We start from the raw sequence: 18,236 nt of genomic DNA on the forward strand, positions 1-18,236 counted from the left end.
GAGATTATCCTCAAAAGACTCCCTAATGTGAATGTCATCAGAGAATTTGGTAGAGTAATGTGAGTAGGGTTGGAAAGCGAACTGTCTATAAAAAGCAGCAACACCTGCTGCTATTACACACTGCATGGTCCTTGGAGTTTGTAGAACCACAGATGTCAGAGGCAATGGCCATGCACATGGGTGTGATGATGCAGACCAATCTTCCTTGCCTTCAATCTTTTTTTTTTTAATATTTATTTTGTTAATTTTAGAGAGAAGAAGGTCGAGAGTAAGAGCGAGACAGGAACATCAATCTGTTCCTGTATGTGCCCTGACTGGGGATTGAACTGGCAACCTCTGTGATTCAGGACAAGGCTCTAACCAACCAAACTATCCTGCCAGGACACCTTCAATCTTTATAGCCAAGACTGGCCTACAGTCTCCCTAGACTGAGCTGATATTATCTCTTATCCCACCCATAGCCATGTCTTCACTCACCCTGTATGTAGAGAGGTCAATCCTCAGTGAGTTGTGCAGCTGATCCAGTAGCTTCACAAACCTCTCTTTCTGAGAGTGGGAAACAAATAACAGGGAAGAGAAAAATAATGTGTTTCTGAGTCCCCAAGACTATACAGAAACAGAACCATCCCTGAGGGAGGAGGAGACACTAGGCTGGGGACAGATCATATCCCATCCCTGTTCATGAGGAGAATAACAACATGCAAGGAAGAAATGTAATTGATGGTCCCTATTCCATCTCTTAGAAGCTCTGTCTCAAACCGGAAATCTTCTCACACTGGCAAGGGGAAAGGAAGTCCTTGGGAGGAAAAACAGCTTTTTATACAAGAGTCAACAGGAGTAAGTACATCTCTATACCTTTGAAACTCTAACTCATTTTAGTCAAATAAAGGGAAACTCCAAACATTCTCCAACTTGTTCCTGAGTATGTGGTCTCCTGAGTTATCTTGGGGTAGCTTGGACAAGTTAAATAGTCTCAGTCTAGCAGTAATGATTGGGGGGGGGGGGAGAAAGAGCAATGCATTTGGAAGGTGATCAGGCAGTCTTTTCTTTTTAATTGCATTTAAAGGGGTGACATTGATCAATAAGAGTACATAGGTTTCAGGTGAGCATTTCTATATCATTTGAATTGTTGATTATGTTGTATACCCATCACCCAAGGTCGAATCATTTTCTGTCACCTTATATTTGTCCCTCTTTACTCCCTCCCCCTGGTAACTACTTCATTTTTATCAATGTCCATAAGTCTCAGTTTTATATCCCACCTATGTGTGAAATCATAGAGTTCTTAGCTTTTTCTGATTTACTTATTTCACTCAGTATACTGTTCTCAAGGATCAAGCAGTCTTGATTGGGTTTCTCTTTAAACCACATCCATATCATTTCCCTTAGTTTATACTTTTTAAATGTTAAATATATAACATATACTATTTTAATAGTTGATTTTTATAGAAAAGGTATAATTAAATGTGGAATCACATGCCTACATGCTGTGTGGCACAGCATGCCTAGAACTCATATATTGATTACATTATATGTCATTAGATATTGAGTTAAGTCAATATATTTGACTGGTTTAATCAATGATACTAATTCAACTACAGAAAAACTCCATTAACAACAAGAAAAAGTTAATAGTACCATAAACAGGGCTCAGAGACCTAGTAGATTTGGTGGTATCAGTAATTTTATACCTAAAGAGGTAATCTTTGTGATGGGTCAAAGATATTTCATCCAGTTTATATTGAAGTTATGTTAGGTGACATTCTGAGTAAAGATTAAATTCCTCAAGTACCTTAAGATAGGAAAGGGCACACCCTGAACAGGGAAAACAGTTCAGCCACTAGAAAGGAACAGGCTCAGTATACACTGGTATCCTTGCTTAGACAACAGCCTTACATGAACTTAAGTGGTACCAATCTGTCAGAGAAAGACTGAGTTATTGAGAAAGGTCCACTTGTGGACCTGCAGGACTAAGGAACATGGTGACTCAGCCACATTCTTGGCCTAGAGAGGTTCTACTGGAGCCCAGGTGGCGTCCCCAAACCACAGTGTTGATATTTTTCTCTCATTTATCTGTATCTGAGGAGAGACTATTAGTAAGTTGACATATCCATAATGAAATAACAGTCTATTAACATAGTCTACATATTCATAAGAAAACAAGTTTATCTATCTAAGTGGCATCTATATGAATTTTAGGCTCAATCAACTCTACAGTACTGACCATGAAAAATCAAACTTTATTAACTGATAACAAATGAGTAGATACATTTCACATCACACTCACCCCAAAGTTGGAGGCTGCAAAGCGGTCAGATGCAGAGACATTGGTGGAGGCGGTTATATGGGCATAGTAGGCATTGATGTTGGCCAGTAAGGTGCTCATCACTGCCGGCACACCAGGACACATGTACTTGGATGACAAACATGCAAAGTGCCTGAAAAACAGCATCCTCAGCCTCAAAGAACTCTTCAGGGCTTGCAGCAGAAGCCAAGTAATTTAAAGATCTCACTGTTTAAGTGTATGAAGCTTTCAATCACCTTGATGTACAAGGATCTTCATAGTTTATGCATTCAAGTATATATTCAATGAATGCCTACCATGTGCCAGGCCCTGTGCTAAGTGCTAAAATCCAAAGATGTGACAGGTTGGTAGAGAAAGCAAGTGTTATAAAATAAGTTAATAACCCAAGGTGTGCTATGCAAAAACACTATGGAAGCGTACAGGAAGACCACCTAATTCAGAATGGTTGGGGACTGGAAGGGATTACCCAAAGAAGAGATGGTTAAAATAAGTCCAAAAAGATTAGTAAGAGTTAATCAAATGAAGAAATGTACAGCCAAAGGGAAACTGCATCACAAAGTCAAATATACTCATGACAGAGTGACTTCTTTTGGAAATAACAGTGTGGCTACTGTTCAGGTATTTGATAGGGCAGGGGTCGGGAATCTTTTTGGCTGAGAGAGCCATGAATGCCACATATTTTAAAATGTAATTCCATGAGAGCCATACAACGACCCGTGTACCTTATGCATTATCCAATAAAAATTTGGTGTTGTCCTGGAGGACAGCTGTGATTGGCTCCAGCCACCCGCAACCATGAACATGAGCGGTAGAAAATGAATGGATTGTAATACATGTGAATGTTTTATATTTTTAACGTTACTATTATATTATTAAAGATTTGTCTGCGAGCCAGATGCAGCCATCAAAAGAGCCACATCTGGCTCATGAGCCATAGGTTCCTGACCCCTATGATAGAGAAATACCAAAAAATAAAAGAGAAGTAGATAGAGAATAGGTAATAAAAGAGTTGACCCAAAATGCTATAATAAAATTTTAAAACAAAGGCATAGTGTGATCAGATTAGTTTTTCAGGAAGGTCCCTTTGATGATAAATTGGAAAAACAGACTTAGACAAAGGTAAGAAAGACTAAGACTGAAAGATCAGTTGAAGAATTACTGTAATAATTCAGGAAAAAAAGCTATAAAGCACTAAATAGAACAGAAAAATGGTTCAGAGCACAGACTCTAGAGTCAGATTCTGGGTTTGAATTTCACTTCTACCATTTACTCAATGACCTTGAACAAATTACTTAAAAGTTCTCTATGCTTCAGTTTTCTTATCTATAAAGTGGGAAAATAATGATACCCACATCATAGGGTTGATATATGTTTATGGCAGCATTGTTCATAATAACGAAGATCTGGAAACAGCCCAAGTGTCCGTCAGTGGACGAGTGGATTAAAAAGCTGTAGTACATATATACAATAGAATACTATGGGGCTATGAAAAAGAAGGAAACATTACCTTTTGCAACAATATGGAGGGACCTGGAAACTATTATGTTGAGTGAAATAAGCCAGGCAGAGAAAGAAAAATATCATATGACCTCACTCATTTGAGGAATCCAAGGAATAATGAGAACTGAGGAACGGAATTGAGACAGAGGAGGGATCAAAGGGACCAGAGGAAAAGAGGACAGAGGGAAAGTGGATGGTAGGATGGAATAAACCTGAAGGGAAGGGGGGAGGGTGCTGTAGGGAGGGGGGCAAGGGAGATGTTGAGGGGAATAGGGGGGAGGCATTCGGGGCGACCCTAGAATCTATATAAACACAATTAATTTTAAAAAAAGGAAAAAAAATTTATCTATGAATTTTAGAGAGAGAAGGAAAGATGGAGGAAGAGAGGGAGGGGGTGGGAAGAGAGAGAGAGAGAGAGAAACATTGATTTGTTTTCCACTTATTTATGCATTCACTGGTTGTGGGTATGGGTCGCATCCACAACCTTGGTGTATTGGAATGACACTCTAACCAACTGAGCTACTGGGTCAGGGCTGATGTGAATACTAAATGAGGTAACATTCATAAGGTGCTTAGACCAGGGCTAGACACATAAGGAAATGCTACATAGAATTTGTTATCATCATCATCATCATCATCATTATTGCTGAGCTATAGTAATAGTGATAGATTAAAAACATTTTAGGGGACCCTGATCAGGTGGTGGTACAGCGTCTGCCTGGGATGCAGAGGACCCACGTTCAAAACCCCGAGGTTGCTGGCTTAAGCAAGGGGTCACTGGCTTGGCTGAAGTCCCCCAGTCAAGGGACATATGAGAACTCAATCAATGAACAGCTAAGGTACCACAATGAAGAATTGATGCTTCTCATCTCTCTCCATTTCTGTCTGTCTGTCCCTCTCTCTGTCTGTGTCTCTCCCTATTTCTCTCTTGCTAAAAACAAAACAAAACGAAAAACAAAACACACATTTTAGGGAATTTTAGGTTTTAGAAATTGGATGTTGGGAGTTGAAGGTACAGTAGTAAGAAAGAAAAGTTTAGGCTGACTCCTAAATTTGTTTGGATAACTGCATAGAAAATCATTGCATTTACTAAAACAGGGAATATAGGAAGATAAGCATATTTGATGGAGATGATGTTGATTTGAAATTTAACCATGCTGAGTTTACAATGCCTGTGGGAATGCCCAGGAAGCAGCTGAAAATGGATATGAAATTCAAAAAGGGCCTAATCGGGAGAAAACAAACTGGAAGCCCTTAGCCCAAATGTAGTGGTTGAAGTCACAGGCTAGGATAAGATCATCTAGGAAGAATGAATAGAGTAAGAATGTCAGAGGAGCCATTCTTGTGTGTGTGTGTGTGTGTGTGTGTGTGTGTGTGTGTGTGTGAGAGAGAGAGAGAGAGAGAGAGAGAGAGAGAGAGACAGAGAGAGAGAGAGACAGAGAGAGGGACAGACAGACAAGAAGGGAGAGATGAGAAGCATTAATGCTTCATTGTGGCTCTTTGTTGCAGCTCCTTAGTTGTTCATTGATTGCCCTCTCATATGTGCACTGACTGGGGCTACAGCAAAGCAAGTGACCTCTTGCTCAAGCCAGCAACCTTGGGCTCAAGCCAGCAAACATGGTGTCATGTCTATGATCCCACGCTCAAGCCAGTGACCCCGTGCTCAAGCCTGTGAGCTCGGGGTTTCAAACTTGGGTCCTCTGAGTCCCAGTCCAATGCTCTATCCACTGCACCACTGCCTGGTTAGGCCCAGAGGGGCCATTCTTAAACCTCACTCCTCACCATATTTCTTCTCATGCACATTGAACTTCTTGTAATTTCCTGAATATGCTAAGCTCTATTGTATCTTAGTACTCCAGCAAATGCCCTACCAAAAATGCCCTCCTTCCTTTTCGGTATTTCAAGAATCAGTTCAACTGTCAACTCTTTTTTTTTTTTTTTTTCATTTTTTCTGAAGCTGGAAACAGGGAGAGACAGTCAGACAGACTCCCGCATGCGCCCGACCGGGATCCACCCGGCACGCCCACCATGGGGCGACGCTCTGCCCACCAGGGGGCGATGCTCTGCCCATCCTGGGCGTCGCCATGTTGCGACCAGAGCCACTCTAGCGCCTGGGGCAGAGGCCACAGAGCCATCCCCAGCGCCCGGGCCATCTTTGCTGCAATGGAGCCTTGGCTGCGGGAGGGGAAGAGAGAGACAGAGAGGAAAGCGCAGCAGAGGGGTGGAGAAGCAAATGGGCGCTTCTCCTGTGTGCCCTGGCCGGGAATCGAACCCGGGTCCTCCGCACGCTAGGCCGACGCTCTACCGCTGAGCCAATGTCAACTCTTTAATAGCTTCCCTCAGAGGACTTCCCTAAAAGTTAGATGCTCTCATAATATCCTGTAATTAGTTTTACCACAGCACTGTCACATTATGTTGTAATTGTTTACTAGTCTGTCTCTCCTGCTAGAATGAGTTCCCCAAGCACAGAGGCTCCATCTTAATCATCTTTGTATTCTCAGCACCTATCACAACATGTGACACATAGAAGGAACTCAATAAAGTGTGCAGAATAAATGAGCACTGCCAGGGCAATAGCTACCCTCTGCTTACCTAGGGCTGCTTCCTCTGCAGCCTTACCAATAGACAAACAACACCTCTTCTCACGGTAGATGGGAATTTCTGTTATAGGAGGAGTCTTGGTCAACTCCAGAATCAGCTGCTTTCCCTACAGTTAAGTGCTCTCTCTGACATCCAGGCCAATCTATGACAGCTTGTTTGTCATACACATATACATGAGCACACATGCCCTACTTCCTCAGGCCTGTGATGTTTAGGCAGGTTTGTCCTTGCATACATTCCCATGCCCTTTTCCCTCCCTATGTCTAAACTCTGGGATAGACAAACAAATATCTTCTTCCTGAGTCATCAATAAACACACTCCCTTTGTACATATACACACTTTGCCTTGAGGTCACTTAGCTTAAGAGGGAAGGAATGAATAACTGTATATTATCCAACTAAGGACCTGTCCACCTTGTCAGTGTGCCTTCATTAGCCACCCCAAAGGTTAGTAGCCACTTCCCAAAGCCCCAGGGGAGTCTCACGTCATGGCCTGATATATGGATTCGATGCCATAGCGCATGGCAAATTCATCCACAATCTCTTGGGCAGTCTCTTCAAAGTACACCTTCCATGCATCGTCTCCTCGAGCCTCAGGGATCCGGACTCCTCCACTGCCCTGAATGTCTGTGAGGTAATGGAAAAGGTTCTGCAGGAGACAGAGCAAAGAGCTAAATATATATACTTATATATATTAAAAACAAAAAGAAAACTGGTAGTAAAGTTTAGGGTTCCACAGAAATTCTATTCTTCAAGTCATCACTCAGTTCCTCCTATGGCCCCAGTAGGCTGTTCTCACATTAGTGAGAACTGAAGCTAGGACTGTTATTTGGGCTGTCCAGTATCACAGTAAGCCAAGGATAAAATAAAAAATAAATCTTCAAACATCTAGCAATCCTATTCATTATCAAAGGTCCCTCCCAGCACTGCTTTCTGGCATCCCGTCTACCGAGGGCTGGCTCACCTCATGGAGACACGTATACTGCACATGATATGGGGCTACCTTCTCCTCCCCCTTGATTTCCACACTGATTTGTAGTCGGATAGCCCCTGAGACGGCTGATTTGTCTGTCCTCTTCTCTAGGAAGGAAAGAAGACTGGAGATTGACACCAATGCACTACAGACAGCATAGGCAGTCCCCATCCTGGCTTAACCCAAGAAAAAGGAGGCACTGACCAAAGGATTCACTTAACATGGTGAACTCAATCCAGTGACCACATAGCCCACAACCATTCCAAATATTCCCAATAGAAATTCTATTTCATTAGCAGAATATAGAGCTAAAGGCATTAGGGATGAGTATGAAGATTAAAGGCTTTCTGAAATAAGGAGAATGTCCAGCCAGAGTGAGTTCTAGCCACATGCACTCCTCTGTCCCCCTCTCTTCCCATGGTTGGTTCTCTCCAGATAAGGCAGGTTCTATATAGAGGTATGTTTAATGATTGAGTAGTAGTTTTGGTAGACAGGATTTTTCCCAAATTCCTCATTCATGTGCTTGCTTCCTGCCAAGTTTCTCTGGTCCTATTTTCTCACCCAAGTTGTACCAGACGTCCATCTCGCCACTCAGAGTCCGAACCTCGATGATGGTTTGGCCAAGGAAATCATCAGACTCTCGCTTTAGCCGCTGCTTTACTCTCGACTTGATGTCATCATCCTCATCCCACACACGTACTTTAATGCGGTCAGAAGAGTTGTGGCACTCACTGTGACAGAATTAGGTAGGCTCTGTTAGGGACAGACCCAGCAGTCCCCATTCCAATTCCCTCCCTGCATCAACTGCACTTAAGGCCCTACAGAATCAATTCACTTAGAATGAATCATAAGAATTCAAGCAAGAATCATTCACATTCCAAAAGAAAAAAGTGCTCCCTCTAGTACAGTGGTTCTCAACCTGTGGGTCGCGACTCCGCGGGGTAGCCTAAAGCCATCGGAAAATACATAATGCATATCAGGTATTTACATTCCGAATCATAACTGTAGCAAAATTACAGTTATGAAGTAGCCACCAAAATTACTTTTTGGTTTGGGGTCACCGCAACATGAGGAACTGTATTGCGGGGTCACGGCATTAGAAGGGTTGAGAACCACTGCTCTAGTAACTCTTGCCTCTGAATTAGAGAGTGGTTTTACTAGGCTGCAATCCATTTTCATATGAGTTCTCTGAGGAGCCAACAGAAAGCCTCCATATGGCCAGCCTGCTTAACTTATTCAAACTCAAAGTCCTAGTGCTAGGTCCTAGGGGTGTGACAAAGCATCTGGATTCTCCAGACATTAGTCCAATCCCAGGCTAGAGCTTTCAAAAACCATTCCTACTGTCTTAGAAAATAGTCTAATAAAGTGAGATAATAGAAAAAGAATTGAGGGGAGGGAAGCTGAGAAAAAGAAAACAGAGCCCTTTTAGGTGAAATGGAAATTTCTCTAGAATGCCAATTTCTTCCCTCAGGCCAGAATTACCCAGTTGTAGGACAGATATTCCTTCCCCACTCCCCAGAAGAGCCTAACCCTTGCTAGGCAGTATGGTAGCGCTGAGAGGTACATAATAGGGTGGTTAGTACCTAGTCTGTCACTGAGCGTAGCAAAATCTTTCTAATGCTAGAAGAAGCTGTATGAAGTACCCAGAGGCTACTTTAAGAACCCTAGTCAAGACAAAGCTTGGGTAAAGTAACCCTGATACAATAGTCCATGAGAAGAAACCAAAAAAAAGATGGTTGCTGCCCAATTAAAGCATGTGAGAAATGTGTTTTCTCCACTATCTCTGTCCCATCTCTCTTAGGGATCAATCCTTAGAATAACAGGATTTAATGCTGCTTTCCAAATATACATAGTCTCAGGTAAGACAAAGACCTCTGTGACTCACAAATGGAATTTCTCCTCCCAAACAGGATTCAGGTTTCCAAAAATGGTTTTGGTTCGCCTCTTGGTTTTTCCCACTTGCACAGTCACATAAGGGTCACTGGATCCTGTTTTGTCCTTGGCTTGTAGGCCCTGGGCACACAACACTACAACCCAAATACAGAGAAAAAGACTTCAGAGTACACTCCAGAAGTTAAAAATCCTCCTTAGCATGACTCATATGTTCTTCATCTTAGAGAAACCTCCCTCTGCTTCTTGCACAGGAACCCTAATCTTCTCTAGATCTATCCTTAGTCCTAAGTCACCAGCCTTTCCTTCGAAGACTAGCCCAAGAATCCCAGCTCCCCATCAAAGCCCTGACCACTCACTCATAAACTTTCTTACCTCCTGATACATGCATGTGTCAGGCACACCCACTCAGCTAGTAGACCATTGGTTAACTATGCCCTGATCTTCTACCAGTTCCCTTCCCCCCCCCCCCCACAGCTCTTGTATTATCAGATTGTTAACCATGTCTATAATATCAGATTGTTACCAAATCCTTTTATTATCACTCACATTGTTTGCAGGTGCCAGTCTTAGCTCCCCTAGACCCCTATCACCATGGCTTAGGAGAGAAGAACTGATGGATAATGAGGCACTCCCTCTTTCCCTCAGCTATGTCTTCTTTCTCCCCACCCCCTTACTTCCTCACACTCAGTGGCTTATTCCCCTGGCTCCTCCCCACAGCCTAAGGCTTCCTGTCTCCTCATACTTCGACCTGCTCACCAGTGATGGTGATCTTGGCTGACCATTTGGAGGTGCCATCCAGTACACTCTGCTTCACTGTTTTTAGTTGTTGAACATGGGCAACTTTGCTCACACTGAAGACATCCCGGATAACTTCAAAGATCTCTGGTTTATTCCGCTCTCGAATCTTCATGCGGTCCTTCATGGCCATGATGATGTTCTGGGTCCGGTCCTCAGCTCCATGTTTAGAGCTCTTTTCTGCAGCTCCTGAAGGATGGCCAGAGACAGAAAAATAACCAATGGACCATTTATAAGACTAAGGGTCAGGTTGAGGAACAGAGTCTGGGAGACGTCACTGAGGAGTGGGAGAAGCTTAGGAAGACTGAGATATCGCTGGGAAAAGTTAATCACTTATGGGATATATAATTCAAAGGGTAGCAAAAACTTGATAAGTGTTATGGGGATTTATTACATTATTCTATTTAGGTATATGTTGAATTTTTCATCAAAAAGAAAGCAACAAACCAGAAAAAATATAGCTCAGTCTGCAATGGCTTTGTCTTTCTACTGAGATGGTGGTTGAGAGAGATACCCTTCACACCTAAGGCCTAAATATCACCAATGGATATTTCAGTTATCATGGAGTGGTGGTAAGTGGGCATGACAACTCCACCAATCTCATACAGCTTCCAAACCGTGACACAGGCCCCAGAACTGGTCACAGCACACAGGTTCTGCCCCATGGCTCCAGAGCTTTTAATCTCAGAAAATAGTGTTGTATAGTAAGAAAAGTATGGCCAGATAACAGAGTTAGGTTCAGATCCTGACTCCACTATAACTAGCTGGGTTAACTGGTTTCTTTTAAGAGAATAAATAACAGCACTTATCTCTCAGGGTGGTATAAAGGATTATATCAACAAGCATAAAGCATTTAGCCCAATGCCTCATATCCAGCAGGTACTCAATAAATGGTCACTATTATTATTACTACCATCATTATTATCTTGGTAAAGATGGTAAGGGCCATTGTCACCAACTGTGACTCCAGCCAGCTCATCTCAAAGGCTAGCAGACTTTCCCTGCTGCCCTAAGAATTATGAAAGAACACAGATTCCTCCATTGTATTTTATCAACCAGACTTCTCAGAAATAGACTATCCTTCAGCTTTACTGGCCCCACAGACAGACTCTTACCTCTCTCTAATCTCCAAAGGCTTAGGCCTTTATTACAAAACCCGGAACGAAAAATAAAGGCCAACATCTGCAACCTAACCCTGGGAGGACAGCAAGCAGGTTTTCTGTTCAGGGAGGCCCATAAAAGGTTTCATTTTATTCATGAAGCCTTAGGCAGAAGATATTTGCTGATGAATGAAAACTGACCTGGCCTGCATTCATTTAGTACATGCCATACAATGCTACTTCCTTGGACTGGAACTTCTGAAAGGCCCTTGAGAAGATCAACACTCTGCCACACAGCAGCATTTCAGGTTTCCAGCAAGGAGCCAGCCTGCTACTAGCAATTAAAGCAATGACCTGCTGGCACCTCTGCTTGTCACCCCCTCGTGATGGTTTGGGCAAAGTCATCACCACCATTCATCTTCAGGTGGTCTTTTCAGAGCCCCATCTCTTCTACTGACTTGCTCTACCTATCTCTTCATGTTTACTATAGCCATGCCACTGGCACCAATCTATGACTCTTCAAAGAAGGATTTTTTTTCATTATTTTTCCCTTTTATTGAATTTATTGGGGGACACTAGTTAACAAAATTATATAGATTTCAGGTGCACAGTTCTGTAACACACTATTGCATGTTCACCATCCCAAGTCAAGTCTTTCTCCATCACCATTTATCCTCTCATACCCTTTTGACCTTCTCTCCGCCTCTTCCCCTGGCAATCACTACACTGTTGTCCTAGTCCATGAACTTTTTCTCTTTTTTTATTTTCTGCTCAATACCTCCAACCCCTCCCCCTCACTCAGCTCCCTATTCCCAACCCCCAACAGCTGTCAGCCTGTTCTCTATGAATCTGACTCTATTTTGCTTGTTAGTTCATTTTGTTCATTAGATTTCATATATGCATGAAATCATACAGTACTTGTCTTTCTGCTGGCTTATTTCACTTAGCATAATGCTCTCCAGGTCCATCCATGCTGTCCAGGGGTAAGATTTCCTTCTATTTTTTATGCAGTATTTCATTGTGTAATATACCACAGCTTTTTCATCCACTCATCTACTGATGGACACTTAGGCTGCTCTCAAATCTTGGCTATTTTAATGAATGTAGAGGTGCATATATTCTTTTGAATTAATGTTTCAGGTTTCTTTGGATAGATTCCCAGAAGTGGAATAGCTGGGTCATAAGGTAGCTTCATTTTTAATTTTTTGAGGTAACTCCATACTGCTTTCCACAGTGGCTGCAGCAATTTATATCCCCACCAAACTGCACCAGGGTTCCCTTTTCTCCACATCCCTGTCAACACTTGTTGTCTGCTGATTTATTGATGATAGCCATTCTGACAGGTATAAGGTGATATCTCATTGTGGTTTTAATTTGCATTTCTCTGATAATTAGTGACATTGTGCATCTTTTATATGTCTATTGGCCATCTGTATGTCCTCCTTGGAGAAGTGTCTATTCAGGTCCTTAGCCCATTTTTAAATTGAATTGTTTGTACTTTTTGTGTTGAGTTTTATAAGTTCTTTACAGATTTTGGATATTAACCCCTTATCAGATGTATTGGCAAATATGTTTTCCTATTGAGTGGGTTGTCTTTTCATTTTTGATGGTTTCTATTGCTGTGCAAGAAAATTATAGTTTGATGTAGACCCATTTGTTTATTTTTTCTTTTGTTTCCCTTTCCCGAGATGTGTCAGAAAAAATATTGTTATGAGAAATATCCAAGATTTTACTGCCTATGTTGTCAAAGAAGGACGTTTTAAGTGAACAACTCCTTGAGGTCTCTCCTTAGGCCTCTTTTATGCCAGTCACATATCTTTCCTTAAGATAATGAAATGCTTGTGAATCTAAAGGTGCCCTTCCTTTCTCCTACCACAGTCCTAAAGCTTTCATGCCTATGGCTTGGCCCTGAGTAGGACCTGGGAGACCTGAGGAGTGAGAAAATATACCTCCCACAAAAATTAGGGGATATTTTATAGCTCACATTCATTTTCATTTTGAAATATACCCTAATTTTTATGAGGGTATACTTTCCCATATCCCCACTCTTGGGTCCAGCAGGAGCAGAGCAAGGAGACAAGAACTTAAGAGTGCTACAACCTCCAAAATAAAAACAAGACAGAAATTTGTTTTTCCTGCTACCCTCAACCCCAGCATAATGGCAGCACAAATCACATATTTAGTTAGGGCCTTGGGAGCCTATCACATTCTCCTTCAGGATCTCGGCCTGATCCATTTGAAACTTCTGTTCCTAGCAGTGTTGTGTAAAAGCTGCATCTATAATCAAGGAATAAATGTTGCCTTCTCTGGATCCTAGGGTCAGACCTCGGGAAGTTCCTCTCTGAGGCCTGGAACCTACAGAACTCTCTTTCCTCATTAATTTTGGTCCTCAGTTTAACATAGTCTAGCCATTTGGGCGCTATGACCAGTGTGGTGTGTACACAACTCAAATACAGCTTCTAGGATTGTCTAGATCCTGAAGAGATCCTAGTTTCACCAAAGAGCCACAGAAAGTTCAAAGAATTTTTCCTAAAGGTGATTAGAGTGCTATAGAATCTGTTATTTGGAAAGGCAACACCCTTTTTCTCTAAAAAGGAAAGAGCTGCAGAATCAGGTAAACTGGAGGAATGATATCCACACATCCTAGTTCTAAGCTGACAGACAACTTTGGAGAGGACCTACTGCCTATGCCCCCCACCTGTCTCCCACAGGGGCACTCACGCTGCAGGCAGTCGGCATTGAGCAGGTCCTGGCACTTCTCATGGCACTTGACTCCACACTCGCTGCAGCGCATGCCCTGCCGGGCAATGCCCCAGAGCAGGCCTTCACACTCATAGCAGTAGGTCGGGGTAGTGGCAGTCCAGACCTCAAAGTTGTGCGGTGTGGTGCATGAGATAGGGTAGATTAAGGCCTGCAGGGTTTTCTTATACACATGGGATTTCTGAAAGATACACCCACCGGTGACATTAGGTCTTTGCTGGGAGATACCAGAACTGACACCTTGTAGGGCAATCAAGACCCTGATTTCTTCTCTGATAGTGGAAGAGATGCTCTGGACTGGTCCAGCCCATAGCCCAGCGTGGCAGAAAGATGCACCCAAAAGCCATGTGCTCCTGGTCACGTAAGACAGGTCTGATTTGAATACTGGGTCTGAGCCTAGTCTCAGCATTCAGGCTTTCTTGGGAAACAGAGGGTTCTAGACTCACTATAATACCCCAAGTTCAGTGGTCACATACTCCCACATGAACCTTGGGCTTACCCCTTGCCTGGACCCTTGCCTCTCCTTGTATGGAAGCCTGAGACCCAATGCTATCTATCTGTTCCATTAACAATGTATGCCCAACACTCTTGAATTCCCAATTAGTATGGCTACAGAGATGATAACCAGAGTGGATGGCTAGAGCTATAGGCCAGTGAACCCATGAAAGCCCTGAATCACTTACCAGCTCTTCATCCTTGAGAGAGGTGCGGGTAGCCATTGCAGAAGTAATCCCTGCCTTCCGGGACTGGACCAATGACTGTAAGAGTAGACCAGCTGTCAGCCCTGGCTACCACTAAGGACTGACAATGTCCTAGGAAGGGTGTTTCAGTGTCCAAATCAAACTGACTATAACTTACTGCCTTCTATTTTTACATCATTCACAGGGACTGCCCACAGGTAATAGATAACAGCATCCCAGGTTAAGATCCAAAACCCACTACCCTCAGAGGAGTGTTCTAACAATATTAAAATAGCACTTCTCTCAGGGTACCTATCATCTAAAGAGTTTCTATTCACTATTTTTAGGTATCTTGCCCCTTGTTTATAGAAAGGCAAAGAAAAATAAGTTTACAATTACAGTAGAAAGTAGGTCATTAAGAATAGAAAAAACACACAACTCTGTCAGAATTACATTCAAGAACCATCCACGAAAATGATTCCATGCTATCATCTGTCCCCTCGTACCAACGCCCACACAATCCCAGGTGGTTGTAGAGGTCAGTAGCTCAAATGAGCAGGGGACTAGACAAGTGAAAGGGGCATGTACCCTCAATCAAATCAAGCAGGGCAAGGGATTAAACAGGGCTGCCCGCTAGCCAGGCTCTTATAGAGAGAGCCCCACATATCTGCCACACCCAAGGTTTAGGGACAGCCTATAGAGAGACAGATGGTTTCTCTAACATAGTAGACATTGGGCAAACAGAATTAAAATATTGCTCTAAGTGAAGAACAGTTATGAGGGACCAGATGGTTTGAGATATGGACTCTTACAGAGGTTAGAAAGGGGCTCTGGAGACACTCACCATTGCCTGCGTAGAGGAAAGCAGAAAAAGGAACAACATGATGTTAAAGCTCCCCCAAGGGCATTAAAAAAAACCTTCAGAGGTGATTGAGAGGTTCTTCCCTACAGTCCAATGTAGGGAACAAGTGTGAAACCCCTCTGCCTCTATCTACTAAAAACTATCCTCAATTCAGACAGCTGGCTAGGGCCAAAGGCCTAGAGCTCCTACTCTAAGAACAGTTATGCCAGAAAGAAAAATATAGGCAGGATTAAAAGATGGAAGAGGAGAAATAAGAAATGAATAAGATACTGCTATCCAGCCAGTTAAGCAAAGAGGAGGTGGTGGGCAAGAGGAAATAAAGGATGAGAAAAAGGGAGAAAAGAAAGGAGGAAGAGAAAAAAGGGGATACATAAGACAATGAAAGGATAATAAATAGATGACATCAGAATTATCTTCATTCAATCAGCTTGATGAAGAATGGTAGGACATGAGGTGCTAGGAAGGAAGAAAAAAGAGAAAGAAGAAGATACAAAAATAGTAGGAAAGAAAGGAAGAAGAGAAGAAAATGATGAAGAGAAAATGGTAGAGGATAGTTTCATTCAGCCAACTAAGGAGAAAGAAACTGGTGAGAGATAAAACAGCAGAGAATGGAAGAGAAATGGGAAAAGAGGTGGACAGAATAGACAGACAATATGGGAAGGAAAAGAAGAAAGTAGGAACAGAAATGATAGCATCTAGCTTTAGAGCTCTGGGAGAGCTTGAGCTTCACTCTATCCCCACTATCCACTTTGCTATGGAAAATTCCTTGAGCTGATCCCGCCTCAGGAAAATACGACCCAAAATGGGAGTTTCTAATCATTCTGTAGGTCCTGAGATCAGCTTTAACTCCTAAGCCTGTTTCAACTCAATTTTACGAATTTTTATCATTACCTTTCATTGCCAGACACTGAGTTAAGAACTAGGGGCACAGAGATAGTCTAGAACAGGGGTCGGGAACCTTTTTGGCTGAGAGAGCCATGAACACCACATATTTTAAAATGTAATTCTGTGAAAGCCATACAATGACCCGTGTAACCCGCAACCATGAATATGAGCGGTAGGAAATGAATGGATTGTGATACATAAGAATGTTTTGTATTTTTAACGTTATTATTATTTTTTATTAAAGATTTGTCTGCGAGCCAGATGCAACCATCAAAAGAGCCATAGGTTCCCGACCCCTGGTCTAGAAAGCCTATGTCTTAGGAAGAAATTGTCACTTAACCTCCAAGAAGTTGTACTTGTCATGCTCATCACATACTTAGTTCGATGATCTAGGTTAGAGCTGGAGGCAATTTCCACTCTAAATCATCAAAAATAGTTATAGAGATACCCAGAAGAACTAGATACCTAGAGGACAACCACAGAGCCCAGCTTTGAAGGCCTAAGCCATAAATGTTCCAGGTGGGAGCTTGAGCTTATAAAGAACCTCAGATCCTGAACAGAGTGAGGTCAAATAGTCTCACTGAAGCCCTCACTAAGTCTTAGTAAGTCTTTAAAGATTGATCTTCAGACCAATACTTGTCACTAAATGGACCACTACCAGTTCTGACAGCTTCCAAGGCCCAATGGGGGATAACCTAAGGGTACAGTCTAAGCCTGCACAAGAGCACCACTCACCAGATCACTGACAAGTGGCAGTGGCTTCTTTCTGCGTAGATCTGGCATGCTGTCAATGCCATAGAGCCCTCCAGCTGACCTGAGGAGGGAAGAAAATGTTTTAGAACCGTCAGTCCATTCTCCTTGCTCATCTTCTCCACAGAGGAAGACATGATTTTGAGAGGGGTAAGAAAAACAGAAAGTGAGAGAAATAAAGCTAAGGGATGATGAGCAATAGAATCTGCTCTCACAGTGCCCCACCTGTTTCCTTCTCTGGTTTTAGCCAAGGACTGAGAGCTCTTTTATCCCACAATGACAGTACAAGGCACCTCTGTTATCTGAAGGACCTTATGCTACATAAGTTAAAGTGGAAACTGATGGTTAAGAGGCTCTTAACCCTCTTTGCTCCCCAAAGATAAGTTTTTCTTGGCCTGAGTAGAATAGAACTCATAAAAATAGCAGTATAGAGGAGCTGCTGCCTAGGTGAGCATGACTACCAAATAATGACAGGTACAAGGAGGTCTCCTCCACTCTGGGTAAAAGAGCCACAATCTAGCTTTTTCTTCAACTGAAGAAAAAGGTCTCCATGGAAAGGGGAGCCCACATAATAAAGTGGAGGCAGAGGAGGTGGGGCAGGAAACTTCCAAAACACCATTTAAAGGGGAAAAAAATACTATTAGGAAGAAAGCAAAAGGATTCTGAGTGTCTGGCCTAGCCTTATGAAAACATCAATAAGGACCAGGAAAAAAATTATAGCTGGAGCAACTGGAGATTTCTAAAACTTTTATACAATTTCTATGCTTATTACTTTTACTGTTTTTAGCCTGTTCTTTCACAATATCCAATAAAAATACAGAGAACGTTCCAAAAAGAACACCATTCTCACATTGAGATTAACCCATCTCTTCTACTCTCTACATGTCCTCTGCCAAAATATCCTATTTTGGGGTGTTGGTGTCACTTTTATAAAATGAGGGGGACACACTACAAAATTTCCCTTTTTGGAAGCTGCCATTCTGTGTCTCAATAAAAAGAACTCAAGTGCTTGGTTTTAATGAGAACAATGAGGTGGGGAAGGTGGGGTGGCTGGGTTATACACCACAGCTAGTCTGAAAGGAGATATATCTCAGAAGAATAAGTAGGTACTGCCAGCAATATATGCAAAGAA

General features: G+C 42.4%; 1 protein-coding gene across 10 annotated transcripts in view; it reads right to left on the minus strand.

Annotated features, from left to right (window-relative positions):
- UNC13B (unc-13 homolog B) overlaps positions 1-18,236 on the minus strand; it is a 296,554-nt gene that overhangs the window by 32,455 nt on the left and 245,863 nt on the right. For all 10 annotated transcript variants that reach the window (XM_066367732.1, XM_066367730.1, XM_066367733.1 and 7 more), the window contains 10 exons: positions 17,090-17,168; positions 14,611-14,685; positions 13,889-14,108; positions 10,029-10,256; positions 9,265-9,406; positions 7,941-8,110; positions 7,371-7,486; positions 6,892-7,055; positions 2,288-2,438; positions 478-546 (listed from right to left, as the gene is read on the minus strand). In XM_066367732.1, the coding sequence (XP_066223829.1) occupies positions 478-546; positions 2,288-2,438; positions 6,892-7,055; positions 7,371-7,486; positions 7,941-8,110; positions 9,265-9,406; positions 10,029-10,256; positions 13,889-14,108; positions 14,611-14,685; positions 17,090-17,168 (1,414 nt within the window). The remainder of the gene's footprint in view (positions 1-477; positions 547-2,287; positions 2,439-6,891; positions 7,056-7,370; positions 7,487-7,940; positions 8,111-9,264; positions 9,407-10,028; positions 10,257-13,888; positions 14,109-14,610; positions 14,686-17,089; positions 17,169-18,236) is intronic.

The sequence above is a fragment of the Saccopteryx leptura genome, chromosome 2 (genome assembly GCF_036850995.1).
Source record: "Saccopteryx leptura isolate mSacLep1 chromosome 2, mSacLep1_pri_phased_curated, whole genome shotgun sequence".
In the NCBI taxonomy this organism is placed as follows: Eukaryota; Metazoa; Chordata; class Mammalia; order Chiroptera; family Emballonuridae; genus Saccopteryx; species Saccopteryx leptura.